The sequence below is a fragment of the Sprattus sprattus genome (assembly GCF_963457725.1).
Source record: "Sprattus sprattus genome assembly, chromosome: 10".
NCBI classification, from domain to species: domain Eukaryota; kingdom Metazoa; phylum Chordata; class Actinopteri; order Clupeiformes; family Clupeidae; genus Sprattus; species Sprattus sprattus.
In genome coordinates this window covers 8,595,320-8,618,631 of record NC_137908.1, presented here as the reverse complement: position 1 = coordinate 8,618,631, position 23,312 = coordinate 8,595,320, and the positions used below count along the sequence as shown (strand labels likewise).

General features: G+C 44.6%; 1 protein-coding gene across 1 annotated transcript in view; it reads right to left on the bottom strand.

Annotated features, from left to right (window-relative positions):
• Window positions 1-15,118: 15,118 nt before the first annotated feature.
• The window catches only part of foxp1b (forkhead box P1b), a gene marked incomplete at its 3' end in the record, with an annotated part of 41,627 nt that continues 33,433 nt past the window's right edge, over window positions 15,119-23,312 (bottom strand). The window contains exons 10-14 of the mRNA XM_080846471.1: window positions 22,832-22,933; window positions 20,009-20,166; window positions 19,180-19,249; window positions 18,838-19,007; window positions 15,119-15,263 (exon numbers count right to left, since the gene is read on the bottom strand). Of these exons, the coding sequence (XP_080702597.1) occupies window positions 15,119-15,263; window positions 18,838-19,007; window positions 19,180-19,249; window positions 20,009-20,166; window positions 22,832-22,933 (645 nt within the window). The remainder of the gene's footprint in view (window positions 15,264-18,837; window positions 19,008-19,179; window positions 19,250-20,008; window positions 20,167-22,831; window positions 22,934-23,312) is intronic.

Here is a 23,312-nt window from a genome sequence, read left to right as displayed (position 1 = left end):
GTCCTCCTCAACCGTGGCTTTATCTCTGTGCCTGTATGGAAATCAGACCGACCAGGAAGCCCTCCGCTTCATTTACAATCAGCCACCAATAATGTCCGTTTGTGAGCCTTCTCCATTACTCATCATGCAGCCCTGCACAGCTCCCTCTGCCCTTCTCAACACTCAGGCGATTAGAACTACCTCCACTAAGGAATGCGGACGACTGCATTATGATGTTTACCGAACACGCTTTTGCCAGTTACCTTTTACGCATGACGATGTGCGAGTGCCGAGCTCTTTTTGATGTGTGTCAGTTTTTGAACCTCTAATGTAATGTGGTTTGGGGTTTTGCTGCGAGGGAAGTCAGGTAAGTGTGACCAGAAGTTCACCACATATGTGTTTATAGCGAACTTCAACTTTAAAAAAGAAAAAAAAGTCCCACTGCAAACATGATTTACTTAGACACAGTACGAGAAAGGTCAAAGATGTACGCAGGTCGAGGGAGTGAATGTGGCGTGGCATGCCAGGTGAGATTTTCCATGCACCCTCTCCTGTGTCTGTTTTGAAATCTGATAATGAGAAAAATGAATCACTCTGCAAATAACAGTCTGCATGTTTTTTCTTCTTTCTTTTCAAAACCTTCCCTTTCACGGTTAATATCTAACGTAAAGAAGTTATCTCTAAAACAGCCGCACACGATCCGTCTTCTCTCGAACATGAAAATTGGATCATAGCATTTGCCGAGTGAATGGAATACATACAAGGCAAATAAATGATACTCGATGCCCCATCGCCATATTTTACAGAAGATAAACTCTCTCTCCAGTGAAAAAGTGGCAGTTAAAACGTACGCTTGGCTGTAACTCTTCCTGTTGGGGCCCTGTGTGCTTGTCTCCTCACTGACTCGCCTACTACCCGCCTAAGTCCCTCTTCACCCACAGCAGGACAGCCTTGACAGGCAGGATTAATCGGGGTGGACTAGTGACAAGCTGTCTCTGAAACACACCCTCTCCGACTGTAAACAATAGGGGTGTGGATTAGTTTTGAAACAATGTGTTTATTTAAAAAGCTCACTTCCTGTATGCACTTGACACAACTCTCCCATTAATTTTATTGGCAGCCGGTCCAGCTCAGAAAAATGTTATCATTGTTTAGTTTGGGGGAGGGGGGGGGTGGGGGGGGGGGGGGGGGGGGGTGGGGGATACAAAACCAAAAAGCCCAAAACAAAACAAAAAAGGAGAACCGTTGGGCTCTCGCAGTTGGTTCCTGTGAGATATACGTGCATTAAGTGGGCTCCGCCGTGACATTTAGCACAATCTCAGGAACGAGAAGTCATTCCGCGGTTTTGTTTAGACTGTTGCTGTGTTTGTTTGGGGGTTTTTGTTTACAGACTAAGCAGTTTCAGCCGAACAAAAAAAAAGAAAAAAGAAAAGAAAATCAGGGAGGGGGAAAAAAAAAGCTTGAATGTGCTTTATGCATATTCTCCTCCAGCCCTGTGAGTGGCTGCCTGCAGTTCCCTCCCCAGAACCCTGGGGCTGCAGAAAGTCAGCGAGCTTTTTTGGAGAGCCCAGGAGCTATACCCTGAACCCCTCACAGCCCACAGCCACTTCCCGTCCAAAAAGCTTTACGCTTGCACTTTTCCAACATGCAAAAACAAGCATTTACCTACAGTTAAAGGGATTATTCCATACCCCCTCAACACCAGCATATCTCTCTGCATTAACCACCAAATCCAGAGCCACGTACTGTTGTGGTTTTGAATGATAAATTACTGTCCACAATGTGCACACTTTCTATCCGTGCTAGATGTGAGGAGAATTTGTAAGGGGAGGAAATGGCATTAGAGGTAGTTTATGTTTATATAATAACACTAAAACTCTTAAACTTTGCAAACGGCAGTTCTGAGGAGATTATGGGCCTTAAACGCAGCCAAATAAGTTCATCTACTGTGACTGACAACTGTGAACAAAAATGAAAGGCATTAGGGATCAGCAGACCAACCTAACCCATACAGCTGTGTGATCAGAGAGAAGAGGAGAACAGGTGAATTTGGGAAGGAGGGAGGGAGGGAGGGAGAGAGGGAGGATGGGAGGGGGGTTAGGGAGGCTTTTTAAGCCCTAGTTTAACATGTAAATCCCACCCTTTACAGGCAAACCGCTCCACTAGATCCCTGTCAATTTCCCCCCGGCTATGCTCCTGTGGATTTACATGAATACACTCTATCACTTAGAGTTCAACCTTCTGCTTGTCGGGGAGAGAGAGAGAGGTGGAAAGGCTAAAAAAAAAGAAGAGGAAACAATCTCTTGCAAAAGTTTCCGTGCTGTCTTTTTCTTCACTTTTCTTCTCTTTCTCTGTCTCTCTTTCTCCTACCTCCGCCTTTTGTCCCAGGAAAATAAGGTGTTATTTACAAGCCCCCAGCGAGGGCTCCTTTTGTAAATAGACTCCTCAGTTCTGTCCACAGGCCAGGCACAAGGAGGTTAGCTGCCTGTTCAGCGATAAGCCCCCAACGCGAAAGCAGATAGAGCTCTGTGTTTCTGTCACGCTTTATCATCAGCTGAGCTGAAACTAAACCGGTGTTAAGCTGGAGTAGAGGGGCCATTTCCGTGGATTACCGATGCCGACTTTAATTTCAAAGACCAGTGGTGTATCCAGGGAAGGTGCAGGCTTCACTTGCCACAGATTGGCAGTGGGTTTCTGATAATGCCTTGGCGCTGCTTTCTCACCCCCGCCATAGCCCACCCCAGGCACCCCCCTGTTGTTCGCGTTCACTACCGGGTGCTCCTATTGATCTCGGAGCTGCTGATTCATTTCACGGCGCACATGGGAAAGGGGAGTCGGTGCGCCCTGGTGCGCCGGCGCAAGGAGAGCGGTGCCAATCCACCCCGCCGCTGTCACCAACACCGCCACCACCACCACCGCCTCCTCTGTGCCACCACCTCTCCCTCCGCTGCGGTCCCGGCACCAGCCTCCCCTCCTTTCTATTTGCTTATATGCCGGGTAGGACAGGAAATGCACCACAGGAAACCACAGAATCTCCAAGGAGTCATTACCGAAAAAGGGGGGGGGGGGGGGGGGGGGGGGGGGGATTGGGCAGGCGGGGGGACGAGAGAGAGGCGGTGTTCAAACGCTGAGCTTAGAGGCATTTACCATATAGTGTACAAAGCCAACTGGGATATTAACACTGCTATACTGCCTCAAACAGCAGCAAACCAGTAGGGACCTTAAAATGCAACTAGGGGAGCCCAGGAGTGCGAGCATTTAGACTGTGTCATTGCCGGGACGCTAGCACAGGCTTCTCTTAACGGCATTTGGAGAGTTCTGAGGGACATCCTGATTTGACAGAGTAGAGAGAATGATTTATGATAGATTGAAGATCAGCAACGTTCAGGATTGTGGACCATCCTAATATCTCCTGAGCAACAATGATCTACTTTTGGAGGGAGGAGGATGGGGTTGATTGGTGTGTGTGTGTGTGTGTGTGTGTGTGTGTGTGTGTGTGTGTGTGTGTGTGTGTGTGTGTGTGTGTGTGTGTGTGTGTGAAGCAGGCCTTGAGACGTTTATGAGAAACCTCAGGGAGCCTTTAAATATGCGTGAGATGTTTTTTTTCAAGCCCACTTCATACAGACTCACCACAATGTAATCAATGTTATTTTTTTTTACTTGGACCAAATTTGCTTGGGATTGGCTTGTCGTACTTCTTAAAGGCCAATAACTCAAAAAGCCTTATTACTATTCATCAAAAAAACAGGGAGGAGACCCATCTTGCCCATCTAATGGCTTTGCTCTATGTTTGCTCTGAATATGTTAATGAAGCTTTAAAATATGTACATACCCCGCAATGAGATGGATTAGCTTAAGATATTCATTATTTAGATGGCATTATTATTACACTTTGCATCTTCTATTAGGGCTGGATCGAACTCACCTCACGCCGCACTGACAATAATGAGTCATCAATAAAACATTCTCATAATGTCAGACGGATACTTCTGTAGATGCTTGATCTAATTTTACATCGACTCACTTTGTCATTAGTTGAATATGGTATGCATGCCATACTATTCAGAACATAGGGGCAGAGAAGTGTGGGCTTTATCTGGCCTGACAGTTGGTGCACAAGGATGTTTTTAAATGCTGGCTCAGTGGTTGATAATGACAAATGTTGAAATGAAATTTTTGGAGGCACCACCTTCAGACACTTTTCTTTTGTGTTTCTTGTTGTTTATGCGAGTGTTATAACAGTTTATGCGAGTGTTATAACAGAGGGAATGGCACTGTTTGTCAAGACCTATTTTTGAGGAGATTTGGGAGTATTCGGGATCTTGGGTACTCATGCAGGCACATACAGTCATTGTCTAATAAAGTCCCCATCTGAAAGAAAAAGCGAGAAAGAAATATTCCGGGAAACTTTATCGTCAACTTACAGGCGAAGAGCAAAGTTGGACTAGATCAATTCTGAGCACAACTGTGAGTGTGCTCAAGTTTGTGGGAGGGATATGAGAGCCCGAGTAATGGAAAAAGAAAGAAAAAGAAAAGGAGTGCGATCGCATGGAGGGGGATGTCTTTATTGCCGCCCAGACCTAATAACTTAATGCAAATTGTAACTAGTTAAGCACAGCAAAATAATATGATACTGTTGTCTCAGTCAGATTGGTATTATAGTGTTAGCATGTGCAAATAATTACATTTCCCCCCTGATACAATTACATTATTTGTTCTGCTTGTATTATACACCAATAAAAGCAAACATCATATTAGGATTCATGGCACTTTTCGCATTGCATTATCAATATGTGGAAATAATTGTCTGCTGGGAGATTAAATTACATTATTGTGTATCTTTTTCATGCCTAATAAATAATGATGGATGGCTTTTATTTTCATCACCACCTGCAACCATTTTGTCTTCCCCCTGAATGGTACAAAAAATGAGAAAGACGGAGAAAGAAAAGGTGGGTGTTGTTTCCGCTGCTGCAAACTAGTCAAAACAGAGGTTGATTTCTTTCTTTTTTTAGTGCTTCTCAGGGACCCTTCAAGCCAGAGTGTTTCTTCTTAGCATGAAAACAAGCAAACAACAAGGTTATGAATTTGCAGAGTGAAATTGGATCAGCTTGCCATCCCTTTTTATTTATTTATTTATTTATTTGGCCGTGTGTGGAGCCGAGACTGCAACCAAAATTAAAACTCCCAGAAGTGACAGGGAGTGAGATGGCACAATGGGTGATCTGCATGCCACACACACACACACACACACACACACACACACACACACACACACACACACACACACACACACACACACACACACACACACACACACACACACACACACACACACAAAGAAGCAAGGCCTTTATTTGCAGTGTGTAGGTAATTAAGATTTCTCCTTAATTCCCGATGCCTGATTAGCCTATTGACAGGGCTTTCAGGTACAGCCGGGCTCACATCAGACAACTGACAATGATCGGGGGGGAAATCGCATTAAGCCAGTGTTGATCAACGGGACGAGCTCTCCAGGACCATTTTGTCAAATGATTCAAGTCATGTGTCTGTCTGTCTATGGCGGCCGTTTCCTCATTTGCAATTCTTTGCCATATAGTGTTTTTTTTTACCCCCCCCCCCCCCCCCCCCCCCCTCCCGGCTTCAACTTTAATCAGTGAATTTGCACTTCGTGAAGATAAGAGAATTGATTAGCTACCAGTCTGTGTGGGTCTTCATGTTTTAATTGGGTTTGGTATTTTTTTTTTTCTTAAACCACCCACACACCTTAATAGTCAATACCGCTCAGCTCAAAGCCCTGTTGCATTTGATGCATTTTGTTAGCGTGCTGTAAAGAGAGATAAAAACACAAGCTAAGGACATTGCAGTCCTGGTTAATTGCCATCAGAAAGGGCGAATGGTGTTATAACTTCATAACTTCTTAAGTCGTGCCTTGCGCTCGGCTAGGCGTACGCTATTGTAAAATTTACATTTTAATGAAATATTTGAATAAGTGCTTGAAATTCACTCCGGCACAGGCCTCCTGGTTCTAAAGCCAACATCGCATGTTTGTGTTTTGAATGGCAGCGTCGGGGAAATTAACATGCCAGTCATTCAGATTAGGAGGGCATCAGTGTAAAGTCACAGGCCGCCTCAATCAAGGTTCACTGCAGGTGAACACTGTCCATGACAGCTTTGAATGATACGCAAGCAAACCTCCCCCCCAGCCCCCCCCCCCCCCCCCCTCTCTCTCTAAAGGCAAGCTGCACATTTGGACACAAATTGAGGATACAGCAAAAGGGACTAAGAGTCCACTCTTGTGGTGACTTAATTATTGTGCTTTTCAAAAGAATGTGTGCTACGCCGTGGCACCATGCTATAAGTGGTTTTGTTTTATGTAAAATGTATGCCACCATATTTTCATCGACCGCATCCATTATGCTAATACACCTCCACATAAGTGAGGATACCTACACGTGGCACTTCATGACAGGACAGCTGGTCGTTGGGAAGTGCAATTACATTGATAGGACGCTTGTACTTCACTTAAATACCAAAGAAAGCGGTGGAGGGGAGTATTGTTGCGTGGCATAATGTGACATATTTTAGGCAAATGCCCAGTATTTCTTACTTTCCCGGTATGCAAAAATGTTGTGTCAGTCATTAATTCAGAATGACAGAGAGCAGGAAGACTCGCAATTATTCATGTTGTTTTGCTTCTCTTCAATTATTCAAAGGATGCCTCGTTGAGTTGCATATTAGGAGAAATACCAAGAAGGAAGTAAAGAATGAATAAAATAACAAAGGGGAAGAGCACAAATGAGTGACAGATAGTGCTTGTTTCATTTAAATGGTTTCTACTGTGATCTCCATGTTGAACATAGATATTTATTGTTATAACATATAGGAGGACTATGAGAAAACTTCAGTTTGGTTGATTTGCATGTGTTTCCAGACTTCCAGCGAAATCTCCGGTCAGTCATGTGAATACACAAACTAAGAGCTGAGACTGCTGTTGCAGTTGTGGGTTGATAACGCGAGCAAAACATCAAATTCATCAAAACATGCAAAGCAATCAGAGCAGGTTTTCACAGTATATGGAGACAAAACTAATCGAGATGGATGATACCAGTCAATCATGCCTCCTGTTGAGGTTTTGGTATAATACCAACCAAAAATGCTGAAATCCTTCAGAGACGGAGTGTTCGGTGTAAACAACATGCAGTCTTTTCATTATTTCACTTTGTTTAAGGATTTTTCTAAGGGGGTTGTTTCATTTCAGACCGATTTACTAGTTATAGTAGACTGTTACATCCGCCAAAGCGAATGGTTAACGAAACTACACAATTTATATGGGGGAACTGGGACTTGAAATCATGGTTCTGCTGACATTACTGCCATACATTTTACTGATCGTTTCTAGAATCAGGACTTCTGGATGGGTTTCGAAATTTTACCGCCCACACAGCAAATATTTCGGAGCCATTGTTGCTTGTAATATCTCATCTGTACGTATGTCATTGCTTCTGTCTTTTATGTTCACTATAATGACCTTGACAGCATTACATATGTTAACAGCTACTCCCAACACTCTGCTGTTACATTCAAACAGCTCTCTTTTTCCCTACAGATAAAAGACATATAACCCCTGTCTTATACAAGTGGCAAAAGCAATAAGGCTTTAAAAAAAAAAGAAAAGAAAAGAAAAATTGTGCTCTGCCTTTTTTTCCAGAGCTGACAAGTGATGTTACGTTGGAGGTTCACGGGCATCTTTCATATATTCAGTAGAATTGCACTCTGAGTTTAATTGCTCGGAGTTACCTTGAAAGGCCTCTACATAAATCAGACATGCATAATTTGTCTAATGCTGGAGCTAGGGCTGAGAGTGGCCTAGCTGGAGCGCTGTGCTGAGCAGTGCAGTGCAGAGCAAGGGGGGAGGGAGGTGGGGAGGGAGGGAGTGAGGAGGCAGGCATGCCTTTTGAACAGCAGGTGGTAATTGAAACAAAACAAGGGCTGATTAGCAGAGCGTCTGGCAACTCATGATCCAAACAAAGCACACTACACCAGTACACACACTCACTCACTCACACACACATACACATACACGCACGCATACACATGTGTGCACGCACACACACACACTCACGTTCAAAAACCAAACACAAGGGCCCTGGAATAAAGTGGTCATCATCTAATTAACAGAACATGTTTTAATTACCGAATAAACCAAGCAGCACCGTGTGTCAATTTAACTGATGTGGTAAGTGCCAGTTTACAATATCAGAAACAGACAAATAATTGGAATCTAATTACTGGCAGGTCTACTGCACACCAGCGCCTCCAGCCCATCTTAATAAACAAGTTTTTACATCAAACCATGAATAGCAAATAGTGCAGGGTTACTAATTGCCACACTGCAATATTGGGAATTTGCCAGCTTAGCCTGTTAAAGGAAACCTCTTGTGTGGATTGCTATAGCCACACACAAGCTTTAATTAGAATGAAATGAGCAGGAATTGAGCTCCGTTACTGCAATTCAATACATGTCAATAAGATAACAGGCTAATCTGCCCATTTCATTTCTTTCAGCCAGCACTGGAGGTGGGGTGGCAGTGGGGACAGAGGCATCGCTTTGTAACTCAACCAGATGAAGGGGGCGGAAAGAAGGGAACATGCAAGAGACAAGAGTTGATTTTTTGGGGGGGTGGGGTGGGGGGGTTTAGACAGATTCAGTCCCAAGTGAATGCTTAAGGTGAAAATCGTCGGTTTCCTGTCACCACCTTGCATAACTGCTATTTTTATGTAAGGTTCAGTGATCTAGAAAACTGTATGTAATTACATACTTTTTTTTGCACTATTGCACAAAAATGCATAAAATGTACAATTTCAGCACTTCATAGTCAAGCACTGTGTACTGCATGTGCATACCCAACTACTGAACTGCATATTTACTAAGATGCATCTCATAAGAATTAGTATGCAGCTATTTTAGGCTCCTTATGTATTTTTTATCTGTATACTTTGCGTTAAAAAAACATTCCAAACAGGATCTCCTCTTGGCTACAAATGGGCTGATGCACAAACAAAAAGAGAGAAAAGAACAAATGTATTAATTTTGTGGAAAAGGTCCCTTTGTGAAGACCACATTTGTTATGTGGCTACATCATAATCCTGTTAATGAAGGCCTGCCATTGTTTTGAACCACCCCAGCATATACACCAACAGAACAACGCCTGATCTAGCCAATGGGCCAAGGATATATCTTTCATTAATCTATGATTTAGCCAATGAGGTTAAGATAAATCCACTATTAATCAGTTACTTGCCCAATGAGGTTAAGACAAATCTGCTGTTATGAGCTGGGGGAATAATGGTGAGATAACAACAGTGAAATACACAATTCTAAATGCCAGATAAAATATTGGCTGCAAAAAGATTGGTCATGATTTTATATTGTTTCCTTTAAATCTTGTTGCTCTTTGGCTTTAATTAATAATATATCCTCTGACATTTATGTATTGAAGCAATAAGCGAAGCGGGGGAAACAATTTATGTCACCCAAAGCTTTTTAACGAATCAATGCAACTATTTGTAATTGCTTGTTTCACAAGATTAAAAGTGCTTAGACTTGATCTCGGTCTTCTGTTTTGTGGCTGTTGTGACCTGTGCTTCCGTCGTAAAAATGCAAGTCTTGGTCATCAGCATTAATTTCCATCAAGAAATCCATATCGCTAATATTTCTGGGATTTTAATGCCCCGACAATTTATAGCTTTTCAAATGCAGTTACCTAAATTGCTGTTAGGAAAAGACAGTTTAACTGTCTCTTTTTAATTACAAGATAATTTAATGTTGGGCCCAGAGATGATGGTGCGAGTCAGCATCCTGAGACAAACAGAGCTGTAGCAATAGGAAGCTTCTCAGACTCTGAGGACTGCACAGTGATAATCACCATAGTTTAGTTCAATAGGCAATCAGCTATTAAATGCTAAATGGAATCATGATGTAGTGAAATGATGCAGTGGATACTGTTTTTGTCCTATCTGACCTGCAATGGACGCGCACACATCACTTTTGCTCTACTACGAGTTATCTCTTACTTTCGAAATAAGGCATCACCACAACATAATGTGAACAACAGCATTTTTATTGCATTTTCTGAATGCTCAAGTCAGTCCTTGTGACTGACCACAACATAAGTGTCTGCAGTAGTACAGACAAGGAAACGGGAAGGGGGGGGGGGGGGGGGGGGGGGGGGGGTGTAGAGTTTACAGATGAGCAGGTGGGATGATGCATAATTTTCTCTTCAATGAACAGAAATCTACTGTACAGATTTGACAGCATCAACAGGAGTCCACTGTACAGGTCTTACAGCATCAACAGAAGTCTAACGAGCTGCAGAGAGGAGGAGGAGAGAGAGAGAGAGAGAGAGAGAGAGAGAGAGAAAGGGAGAGAAAGAAAGAAAGTGTAGAGTGTAAAGCACCATGTCTTCCCCTTTGGACTGTACCTTCCAGAGACTGAAACACAGGATGGAGAGGGGGTGGTTGTATGGTGTGACCCAGAGGAGGACACAAGGGAAGGGGGGTGAGTGATGAACTTGTGGTGGAAGGGTTGCGGCCACAAAGTGTCCTTTTCAGGAAAAACGAAATAAAAACGACAACAAACCCCCCCCCCCCCCCCTCAAAGCCACAGACATTAAAGGGCGGGTGGCAGAATAAAGATGAAGAGGAGGAAGGTCAGTGAAAGGAGTCAAGGGGGCGACGTCCAGTTTAGTTGTTAAAACTGTGTGTGTTCAACATGGAAAATAAACAAACTACTGTGCTTGATTTTCTATCCTCCAGATAAAAAAAAGGAATAAAAGAAAAGAAAAATCTCAGAGCATTTGAGATAAAAAATATATTCATATATATTTATATATATTTGGAGACCAACTTAAAAGCTATGTCTACATCACCTATACCAGCTACACGGACTGAATCATGAAACATGTGTGAATGGTTTATTCTTGAAAAAGAGAAGCATTTTACAAGTAATCTTTACATCTTGGCACTGCATATTTATTTTGAAATCTTTTTCCTGTTTGTTTCATATAAAATATCCAATACACTCCCAGCATTATTAGTGACCACTTCACAATTACTCATCTTCCCCCGCGACCCCCTGAATGATTCATGCAACCAGTAGAGGCAGTCCCCTATCTCTGGGCAGACACCCATTTTACACACAGTACAGCCACAGTCGAGAAGGCAGTGGTTGGACCATCAAAAAAAGGAAAAGGAAGGGAAGTATCAAAAACAGCTTAACACAAAAAAGAGGGGGAAAAATCTGTACAAAATGCTTAGGTCAATGATAACAGAGAGAGAAAAAAAAAAACGTCTTTTACAGTTTAAAACCCAAAGTCAGGGATTATCCCCCGTTCTCAATCCCAGCCCTCCCTCGTCCCGCCCCTGACCACCTCACGCAGATGTCCGTTGGTATGACTTTCTTTTTAAGCAAGGATTACTAAGTAAAATACATTTGCAGCACAGTTTGCTATTCCAATACATACAGCTGTTTTTTTTTTCATAGCTTTTTTTTTTTTTTTCTTTAATAGTAAATACAAAGCAGTTGTGATAAAGAAAAAGAGAATAATACAAACAATTTTTTGTTGTTGTTGTTCTGTGAAAGGAACCAGGAAGGGAAACAAGACAGGACACATGGTCATACGGTCATGTATGTACAACCTATTGGAAGAAAAGCCCACTAAACGAAACCATTAGTGGGGTTCAAAAGTGATGGAGTAAAGCAAAGCAAGGTGACATCTTTATGGAAAAAAGGCCTGAGGTCTGGACTGGTTTTGCAAATGGTTTGCAAAATAAAAGAATGCGAGATTCCCCAGATGAAACAAGCTCTAAATGTGTCTGTGTTTTTAAAAATCTTTTTTTTTTTATAGCTTTTTAAAATATTCTCCCCGCTACAGTTTTTAGACTAAACATGCAAGACATACGACTAAGTGCAACTGAGTGAAATGTTTTCTCTCTTTTTTTTTTTTAAATTGAATCATTCCCTATAGATTTGAACTGAGGTATGTGTACTAACAGTTTTCTCATGCTGTTATCTTTAGTAACGTCAAGCTACACATGCTAAGAAAGGTCCAAATCCACCAGTTTTTCTATCCGCGTTTTAGAAGCCAACCGAGCTGGGTGGCCGACTAAGACTGGGATGAGAGAACGTGTCGAGTCGTTCCCGTGATCTCGGACCTTCCTTCTCTGAGCCTCATCCCGCAGCTGCCTTGGTGTGTTTCTCTTTCTCCACAGATTGCCCTTTTCTTTAGAATCAATAGCGAAAAATGTATGGTTACAATTTAACAAAACAAAACAAAACAAAAAAATAACTGCCATAAAGTACCTTGTACCCAGCTTATTCGTGGACAGGAGTGTTATTTTTTAATATAAAAAGTAACTTGACAGAAACAAATACAGACAATCATTAAGCGTTTGCCAAGGTTAACAAAAAAAATTATAAACTAACAAATAAAGAAGAAAAACTAAAAGGAAAGAGGCTTTGTCAGGAAACCAACACTCTTGCAAAGGAACAAAACCAAAGTGGAATACAATCTTTTTTTCTTTTTTCAAAAGGATACATAAAGTTTTACGAAACAGATAAAAACATGTCATCATTGTGTGGTCCAGTTGAACTATAACACGTTTCACATTTGTGTTTTGCAAATGGTGTTGGCCAACTGGTATCTTTCATCTGTATTATTATATCCTACGAGAGTCACGCTCTGATGGAATGCTCCTCTGTCCCTTCAGTGGCCAAAAGATAACTCCTTGTTTTGGAATTTGGTCATTTCGTTTGTCTCGATCACGCCACCTCCTCCTTCCATTTTGGTCATCGCAAAAAAAAAGCTTGCAAAGCTGCTCGACAGACAACCCCTTTGGCTTAAAAGTTTGCTAAAAAGTCAAACACTTCTCTAATTCTTTCGTGATGAGACTGATCTCCACCTTTTTTGATTTCCTTTGCATCCAGCGGGAGAGAACGGAGGATATTTGGCCTTGTCTGCTATTGCATGGATCAGAAAATATCTTTGTAGTTTATCTTTGGTAGTCACAGATATCAGACACATAAACAACTTAGGCAAAACAACACAAAGTAATAAATAAAAAAAGTGGTTGGTTGCAGTCATATGAATCGAGGATGTTGGCATTTTGAAGAAGCCCGTTCGGTTTTGGAATCAAACACCTACATTTTGAGAGATCAAGCCCTCTGGTATTGGTTTTTTGTTTATAGCTGCAGAATTTTCCATCCGCTACCACCATTTACAAGTGGGAGAAGTTGCATAATGTAGCTGCATCTCCATGCAGACGTGTCTGTTTGGTTCTTGTGACTTTAGCGATGGAACAGTCACCGATCTGTTACCATGGTGCTTGTGGTATGCCTGTGGTTAACATGGGGCTGCTCCCCTTTATGCTGTAATGCTTGGTGGTCAGGCTTTAATGCCACCCCTTGGGTTTTATAATCCCTTTGCTTTTCGCTCTGATTTGTAATAGCAAATAATCACTAATAAAAGACGGGGGGAAACTGGCTGGCCGCACATGCAGTAAAAACTATAGGGAATGCACTTTTTGAAAGTCTCTGAGCATGGCTGCAGGGTCCCTTGACGCTTAAAATGACAAGAACGGGAAAACTTGGAAGTTTCATTTGCTTTTTGACGCTTGCGTTTGAGGAATGGGAGGATAAAGAAAGGAAGAGAGTGAGAGCGAGAGAGAGAGAGAGAGAGAGAGAGAGAAAGAACAAAAAAACACAATTAGTTGGTGTGAAGTATTATCTCATAGCCTCAGCCTGACATTTCATTTCTGCTCTGCTCTGCTCAGACCTGCGTCGAGATGGGTGATTTGGACGCCGCTAACACGCCCTGCTCTGAAAGAGGGGGAGTTTTTGAAAGTATAATTTGGTAATGATAAATCTTAACCTGCATGATTTCTCTGTCATTCATTCCCATGTGAAATTAAACTTCATTGATGCGTGGAGAGAGCCTTCATTATAAGTAGTGCATTGCCAATGGACTTCATGAGGTGATGCTGTAGAAAGGCTACATGTAGGAGAGAGCTGGCATTCTGAAGCACACGGAAATAAATGACAGAAAAATACTACTCGGCATCTGACATTCTGTTTGCATGTGTATATACACACACAGTTTATATATATATATATATATATAAAAAGGAAAAAAAATCAAATGGAACATGGAAGGAAAATCATAAACATTCATCATCATGTGCTGACCATACGGAATCTCCACAGCATGGCTATGAGGTCTGATCAGTTTACAGGGAAAGAAAAACGAACTAAAAAAAAAAAACTAAAAAAGGCAACAGTGACAGGACCCAATGTTTAGATTCTGTTGCACCCATCCACCCCACTCCCCACGAGCCCCCCTTCCTCCGAGACACAAAAAAATAAAAGAGAGAAATGTCTCCCCGACTGTGATGGAAGCAAAACCAATGACGAGTTGAAGGCAGTGAAAATGAACTTAATACACAAAGTTAATACACAACACGCTTGCTGCTCACACACACGGAGAAGTCCATTCGGGGGTGCACTGAATGTGTAGGGTCTGTGTATGTGTATAAACGTGTCTGTGTGAGTGTGTGTGTGTGTGTGTGTGTGTGTGCACCCCCCTCTTCGGGTCAGATTCGGTGAGTCTCAGAGTGAATGTCAGCAGTCTCTGTTAGCTGCACTTGTCCGTGTCCACTTGTGAACTTTGACCTCTGAGCCACCTCAACGACCATGTGAAGTCCCCCAGTACCAAACAGGTCTGTCCAATAACATGATTTGTAGAAATGACTTTTTTCCCCCCTCTTCTTCCCTTAAACCAGAAAGTACAAATAAAAAATACTCCCAAATGGAATATCTTTTCTTTTTGTTGTGTTGTTGCTGTATGTGTGTGTTTCACTGTTTGTAATGGCACTAAAAGTTTATCGAAACATTTTATAGCTGTCAACAGAGGACTGACAATCCAGTCATGTGTGTGTATACGTGTTTGTGTGCGTGTGTGTGTTTTCGGTCTCTGCAGTGACCTCACAGACGACTCGAGTTAGTTCAGCCCCACAGGGTGTGTGCAGGGTGGGTGTAGGTGGGGGGGGGGGGGGGGGTGGGGGGAGACCGGGGAGGCCGGCCTTACAGCATGTCATCGTTCCCTTGGTCATCCTCGTAATCTCTGTGGTGATCAAAGTCTGGACTGTGATTGGCTGTTGTCACCAGGGAGAGGGGCCCTTCGTGATCTTCAGGGTCCAGTGGTTCCTCTTTAACACTGATGTGATGCCTATAAAATGCAGGTGGGGGGGGAGAGAGAGAGAGAGAGACAAAAAAAGGGAGGGGGAGAGGGAGGGAGAGAAGGAGGAAGGGAGGGAGAGAGAAAGAGAGAGAGGACAGGGTTAGATTTTAATCAGCATACCCTAAGGACCTCCAGTATTTCCCACAAACACACATGTGTTCTGATCCAGTCAGTATAACACCCAAAGTAAAAAAAACTAAAAACTCCTCCTTCTCTAAACTGAACCTAGGGCCAAACTAGTGCTTTTAACGAATCCCTAAAAGCTGCTCCTTGCTGGCACTCCTTATAACTCTGGCTTGCGCTGAGGGCGAGTACCAGTACCAGGAAACCTGCCGGCTTTATTTTCACACCCCCCCCACCATAACAGGGCGCTTGCCTGGAGCTGATAAATGAGGACGATTATCAACACGAGGCGGATGGGGAGGAGGAAGAGGACGAGGAGGAGAAGAATGGAGTACGCGACACGCGAGTGGGGCCCCCTTGCTTGTCAGGCTCCCGACGGCAGAGGCAGCGACGTAGGTGGCGGGTTGGTGGCGGCGGTGTCGACAGCGCACTGTGTGCTTCTCCTCCTGCTCGTTAACATGCAGAACCTGCAAGGCGGGTCTCCAGAGGACGACCCCGCACCGGCTTCTATCATTAATCAACTTCAGGCAAACACAAACCACCAGACTAGACGCCTGCCGCCACTGTGTGTGTGTGTGTGTGTGTGTGTGTGTGTGTTTTTGTGTGTGTGTGTGTGTGTGTGTGTGTGCATGTGTGTTTGTGCGCTCTCTAAACTCCCCCAAAATGAATGCACATTCTCCACAAAGTGTCAATAAAAAGGAATCGCTGGCAGGTGGGTGAGGAGGGCTGGTGTGTGTGTGTGTGTGTGTGTGTGTGTGTGTGTGTGTGTGTGTGGGGGGGGTGACGGCATTGCTCGGCGCTACACGGCGATAAGAAACAGAGCCCTTAGGAGAATAATAACGCTGTCAGCTGTAAACAAGGCAACACGAGACACCCCCGTCCGGCCCACTGCCTGGGCACAGGGAGCCTCCAAAAGAGATGAGATCTGCCAAATTTCTCATTATGGTCACACCACAGGAGCAGGGCTGCAGTGTGTCTGTGAGGAGGAGGAGGTGGGAGCAGGGCCTGACTTCAGTCAGAGGAGGAGAGGACAGATGAACAGAGAGAGAGAGAAAGGGAGAGAGCGCAGGAGAGAAAGGTAGAGAGAGCGCAAGAGAGAATGAGAGAGGGAGAGAGGAGAGATGAACAGAGAGAGGTGAGATGAACAGAGAGAGGGAGAGGGAGAGAGAGAGGGAGAGAGAGGGAGAGAGAGAGAGAGAGAGAGAGAGAGCTGCAGTGTTCAGAACTTCTCAGTATGAAGCATGCACCTTTACAGTGCCTGCTCCTGAGACAGCAGGTGCAACTGACGCTCATCGGCCACCAACACACACACACACACACACACACACACACACACACACACACACACACACACACACACACAGACACACACACACACACACAGACACACACACACTCTCCCTAACCATGAATATGGGGGAGATGCCTTAGAAGCCTCCCTTCCTGCTTTCTACCACCTACGTATCTTCCAACTCGCGGATATTTTAAGAGATGTGCCGCTGTGATGGAGGAGAGAGGTTGCTATGGTAATGAGATTACACATTCCTTTTTTTGTGTGTGAGAACAATATAAAAAAGGAACAACACTGGAGAGAGAGAGAGAGAGAAAAAAAAGATGAAAAAGTGCATTTTTTTTTACTTTCAGATCAAAGCAACTGCATAAGTTGCATCGCCTCAGGTCTCAATCCTTGGCTTGAGGGCGAACATGAAAATGTTATTATGATGCTACTGAAGGGGTCCCACCGCCTGCTGCATACTGCTGGAGTGTAATTAGCTGGGCCTTCATCGTTTCACTCCGCAATCTTTGCATGTTTAGGAGGAGACTAGAAAGGCACCACTACATCTTGGCCTCTCAGGAACAGTCACTCCAGGTACAGGGAAGACTGTGTGTGTGTGTGTGTGTGTGTGTGTGTGTGTGTCACAGAGAGAGAGAGAGAGAGAGAGAGAGAGAGAGAGAGAGAGAGAGAGAGAGAGAGAGAGAGAGAGAGAGAGAGAGAGAGAGAAAACTGAAGATGGAGATACAGAGAGGAAGTGAGAGTGGTGGATGAGTAAGGCTGTAAGTTTTGGACTAGTGGAGGCAAAAAGCCCATAGTGACTCAGATTAGATGTTCACTCAGCAGTCACTGCATTAAGAAATGCTTTTAATAAAACTCCTCTCCTCTCCTCTTCTCCAGACTCTTCAGTGTAAACAGAAGAGGTTAAAAAACCAAATAAAAACGCACACACGTACACCTCATTAACCCACCTCGTGCATTTTTGAGATCGCAAATGAGTTTGAAAAACCCCCAGAAGCCGTGTTTTATCCTCTAAAGCTCGGCCGCGTGAGTCTCAGCCTGCTTTTGCCAGGGTGTCGCTCGGCAACGATAGCCGCGAGAGACGGAGCCGGGGCATGAGACAGGCAGCACCCTTCCTGTTTGTGCCTTTCCTGCTCTGTGGCCATGCCCAGGGCTGTGTTCACAGTGATTAGGGACAGCACTTTTCTCCATTCCTCCAATTGCTCATTATGCCAACAGTGTCTTTTTTTCTCTCTCTCCATGCTACTGGTGTGTCTGTGTGGGTGTGTGTTTGTGTGTGTGTGTTTATGTGTGTGTGTGTGTGTGTGTGTGTGTGTGTGTTTTGGAGGTGGGGGGGGGGGGGGGTTAAATTCCCTTCTCGGGGTCCAGCTATTTCACAGAGATGGCGATAAATCTAACAGAACTACAAATCACTGGCTCTGTTGCACATCTGGAACCCATGCAGTCTGCAACGTATTATTCTAGGCTTCAAACGTCCTCGCAGATACTCCTATACAACAAGTGCGTAGGGATCTGCGGTTTTCCAGCCGACCGCCACAGTCGCAGTGCTGCACGGCAACATGGAAAAGTTTAGACCGTTTCGGAGAGACTAATCACGCTTTTTGTTGTTCGTCTCTCAGCGTGGCGGCTCCCAGGTCTTTGAGCCGTGTTGCAGTCCTCGTTTCACTTGTTGAAAAGACGGCAGCTCTGGAATTTTGTAAATATTTAAACGAATCGTAGCCATAATTATGGAGAGACCCGACACTCCGCAACCTACATTATTGACCTGTAATAAATGGGAGTTTATAAACTCGGTGTTGAAATAATGCCGGCCTACAGAAACGTCCCTTTTCCTCCGGGCGCTTGACATTAGCAACCTTTATAGAAGGTGGAGTTTCCTTTTGGAGGGGGGGTTGGCGGGAGATGTGGCAGCCACACTTTCGGTGGTGAATTGTATAAACAGCTTTTCAGTACGTCTAGCAACTGTTACAAACACCAACTTCTTGGAGTACATTTCTGAGAAAAACAGCGCTTTCCTATAATAAATATACATTGGACTCTGTACATTTACACAATATATGCAGCTTTTTGGGGCATGACGATCACTTTGGAAGGCTTCTGCCAACCAAACCTGGGCGAGCCTGTCTGTCTGTCAGTGACACTCACATAGCGGGCAAAGGGGAGCGTCCCGGGCTGCTGTCACTGCCGCCGTTGCTGTTTCCATGGTCCAGCGCCCCATTCATCTCCTCCCGGATGGCGAGTGCCAGCGAGTTGAGAGTGGGACTTCCAATGGAGGCAGTAGTGTAGAGAGGTATGTTGTTTTCTGCCATTGAAGCCTGAAAAAGAGAGAGGGGGGGAGAAAAAAAATTCAGCGCGCGACCGGAGAAAGTGAGGAGAGGAGCTGAAAAAAAAAAAAGAAGAAAAACCCCAAATGCCAAGATGACAGAGGAGTAAAAAATGTGATAAGGAAAAAAAAAACAAAGTGAGCGGAGATGTGTAGCGCTTTACCTGGAAGGCGGCAGAGAGGGCAGGGCCGTACGCCAAGCTAGTCTGGATGTTTTTCACCAAGGCAGGGCTGCTGCGGACATGACACACAATCATTACCAAGTCATCTTAAGAATGCCTATATCTCCCTACTGCTGTCCTACTCCCCTACAGTAAAACCTTAAGCTGTGCACATAACAGCTGATTTATATGCTAATAAATCTAAAGAAAAATACAATTAATTGGTCAGATCGATGTCCAGACCGTAGCAGAGCTCCACTAAAGAATACATACTCGTTTTCTTGTTAGGACTGCATGATGGCAAGCCGTTTCAGATCAGACACTATAATAGCGTATGGATTGATGGATTCTTGGGTCTTACGACCGGACTGCGATCCAGTTCCCAATAAAATACTGACACAAAATCAATAGGCGGTCATAAAAGCCCACATCTGATGTTCCAATATTTATGTGAATATTTGACATGCTGTTATATATAGCTCTTAAGTCTGGAGGGCTGCCTTTAAATACACTACGTGCTCAAACACACACAGTCAACCTATATTTGACAGAGAGAGAGAGAGAGAGAGAGAGAGAGAGAGAGAGAGAGAGAGAGAGAGAGAGAGAGAAAGAAAGGAAGGAAAAAGAGAGAGAAAGATACAGAGAGAGGGGAAAAGAGGCAGCTGATGGGAGTCAGGTGTTTTCAGATGCATGATGTATGGACATAGAGATGGAGTGAAGCAGGGGGATAAGGAGGAGGGGGGTAGTGGGTTGTAGAAGCAAAGCATGCTGGGAAGGTGGTGGTGGTGGTGGTGGTGTTGGTGGGGGGCAGCAGGGTCGGGCAAGGGCTTACTCATCCAGGCTCTTGTGGGCCGGGCGCTTCTGCGGGCGGCCTCGCTGCACGTGGCGGCCGCGCTTAAACTCTTCATCATCAATGGTCCAATAAGACCCGTACTCATCCTCAACCCTCACAAAGCACTTATGCAGCGAGAGGTTGGTGCGCACAGCACCCTGGGATGGATGGATGGAGAGATGGGTGGAGCAGCCATGTGCAGATGCAGAGGTAGGGGTTTGGGGGGGGTGTTGCAACACAGGACAGACAGGACAAAGGAGAGACAGACAGACAGACAGACAGACAGATAGACAGACAGACAGACAGACAGACAGACAGACAGACAGACAGACAGACAGACAGACAGAGAGGCAAGGAGAAGGACAGCGTGAGGATTCAATGCACATCAAGCAGATGAGGGTTAATGCATCCCTAAAGCAGGTGAAGCTGTGCTAAGAGCATGGCGGTGGGTGGGTGGTTGGGTGGAGGATTGACGCCAAAAGCAAGCGGGGGGGGGGACAGCAGAGCTGGGCATCATGGCACACAGACAATGGAGATGAAGCAGCCTGGTCCCATCAGTCAAACAGCGACAGAGACAGAGAGCAGAGGGCGCTACCAGGGCAGCGGCCGAGAGGCGGACTGACGGACGCACGTACCCGCTGATCTTCTGTGGACGCCGCTTTTGGAACTCTAGCTCGTCCACCGTCCACACCGCCCCTTTTACGTTTTCTACTCGTACGAAACACTTGTGAAGACTAAGATTATGCCGGACTGCGTTCTGCCATGGGTGTAGAGGAAGGGGGGGAAAACAAACAAACAAACTCAGTCTTGTCTTTAGCTTCTTCCAAAACCCTTTTAAAAGTGAAATCACTAAGCATTAGAGGCTTGCTGAATGGGCATTTAAACATCAAGCTTAACGATGGAGGGAAGAACAGTCAATGAAGAACAGTCCTCACCAAGTTGAAATGAAAAAAAAATTTAAATAAAAAAAATGTTTTACTAACAATATGAGGAGAAGGACCATTTCTCACAGAATAAATACAACAACCTTTTGATGATGAGCCAATTGATTGAGGCACCTCTGATTACAAAACAAAATTCCAGACAGAACAAACACTTGAGCAAATAAACAAGATTTTTTGGCCCCCGCGCGTCTCAGTTATGGCTTCACCCAAACTGGAACAATGAGGGGAAGAACCTAGTCCTGCCTGTCCCGCTTTCTGGCTCCGGCACAAGCTTTTCATCAAACCATTTGTATCGCGGGCAGGCAGCGCTTGGTAAATAAGCACCCGTCTTTAATGAATGGCTGTGTTGTGTGGGCATCAACCTTTTGTCACCAAGGTAGTTTGTTACCCCCGCTGTCAAAAAGTCACGGTCATTTCTCCTCGTTAAAACGCAGTGGCAAAAAAAAAGACCAGCAGTGCTGCTCAATAAATGAAAGCTGTGCCGTGAAAAGGACAACCTGTTCAAAGTGCAAAATGTCAAGCATTTGTTCTCTGTGGCCTTAAAAAAAAGGCCTTACAAATAATTGCATAATTATACACGTTTCTTAAAGAGGAACATTGCATTATTCTGTGCTTTAAGCATAGCAACATTGGTTTAACATGGCAACACCATTGCATTGCTTTTTATGTCATTTAGTTGTGTAGAGTTTTCCTTTGGAAGAAAGTTTTTTCTGAAGTTTTCCAATTATGCAAAACACCAAAGAGAGCCCATACCTCATCCTAAATACATAACACCTGATGTGTCAATGCATTTGGCACAACACTTTGCATGTGAGAGAGAAAAAAGGTGTTTGGGTGCCTGTGTATCACTAAGGTGATTTCTTTCGTCTTTGACTGTGTGAGTGTGTCCATACCTACCTGTATGGACAGTTTAGAACTGTAAGTGCGTTAGCAGTTAAGGCAGTGCATGTGTGAATCTAGAGAATGTGTGTATGCGAATGTGTGTGTGTGTGTGTGTGTGTGTGTGTGTGAGAGAGTGTTTCAGTGAGTAAAAGTGCTCAAAAGCACTAGTGTAGTGGCGCAGTGGGAGAGTTGGTGTTTATGACTACAACGTGCCCCTATGGACAGGCTGTCAGTGGCCGCTGGAGCAGAGTGCTAAAGAACTGAGACACCCCCAGACACACACACACACACACACACACACACACACACACACACACACACACACACACACCGACACACACACACACACACAGTGTCACAGTCTCTAAAGCACATTCACCACATGCTCAAGCAATCACTTCCTTATACATCTATTCTCCCACTTTCACTTGCCTCACCTTCCCCTGTCCTTTTGGCACTTGACTTAAAGAGAGAACGAGTGTGTGTGTGGTCTGGAGTTTGGGTGCGTATGTGTGTGTGTGTGTGTGTGGGTGCGCAGCTGAGATTTTTGTGGGCGATGTTTCAGCGCCAGGTCTAGCTGGCAGCCAATACGTGCATTTACACAGAAAAAAAAAAAGAGAAAAGAATCTGAACAGTCTCTTGGCTTCAGGGCGGGCCTCTCTCTCATTCCTGTTTCAGTTGAGTGTTTATGATATTTTCTTCTCCCGGCTTCTCAGTGCCACAGCATCGACATGATGCATTGGCCCCCCAAGGCATCCCCCTACCCCCCCCCCGCCCCTCTCCCCCGCGATGTGTGCGCGTGTGTGTGTACGTGTGTGTGTGTGTGTGTGTGTGTGTTTGTGCGTGTGTGTGTGCGTGTGTGTTTAGCACAAGTCCATTTCGATTGTTGAAATGTGCAGATGTTTTCAGAAATACAACACTTCGCCTTCACCAGTGCGAACAAGTGAAGAATGGAGTGGAGCATGGGACAAGAGAGAGGACGAAGAGTTGGCATTACCTTCCATGTGGCCGCGTTGCGTCTGAAGTATGCAAACATTCGCGTGAACCAGTTGTATATCTCGTTTAGTGTTAGCTGCCTCTCTGGCGACTCCAGTATTGCCTAGAAAAGTGGTTGGAAGGGGAACAACAAGAAGGAGGAGACAAGAAGACAAAGGTGTGTTATGCGTTTGAAAATGTCAGTGGTGCCACTGACTGCTAATCCTCTGTGTGCACAGCCTCCCCCGCACCCTGCACCGCACGCGTGTTTAACAGTCCGTCACTTGTCCAGGCGGAGGTGCTTTGTTTACTAAATGAGGCCCCTTTGGTTTTTCTCATTCAAATATTCAGATTGGAACAATTCCCCTCTCTAGCCCCTAAATGAAGAAGGGAGGGGAGGGGAGGGATGAATATTTCACAGGCAGATTACAGGCCAGCAATTATCCTGCACCCAGATTAATTCCTGCGATCAGAGATTACCAGCCCAGGCGATAATTGACTAG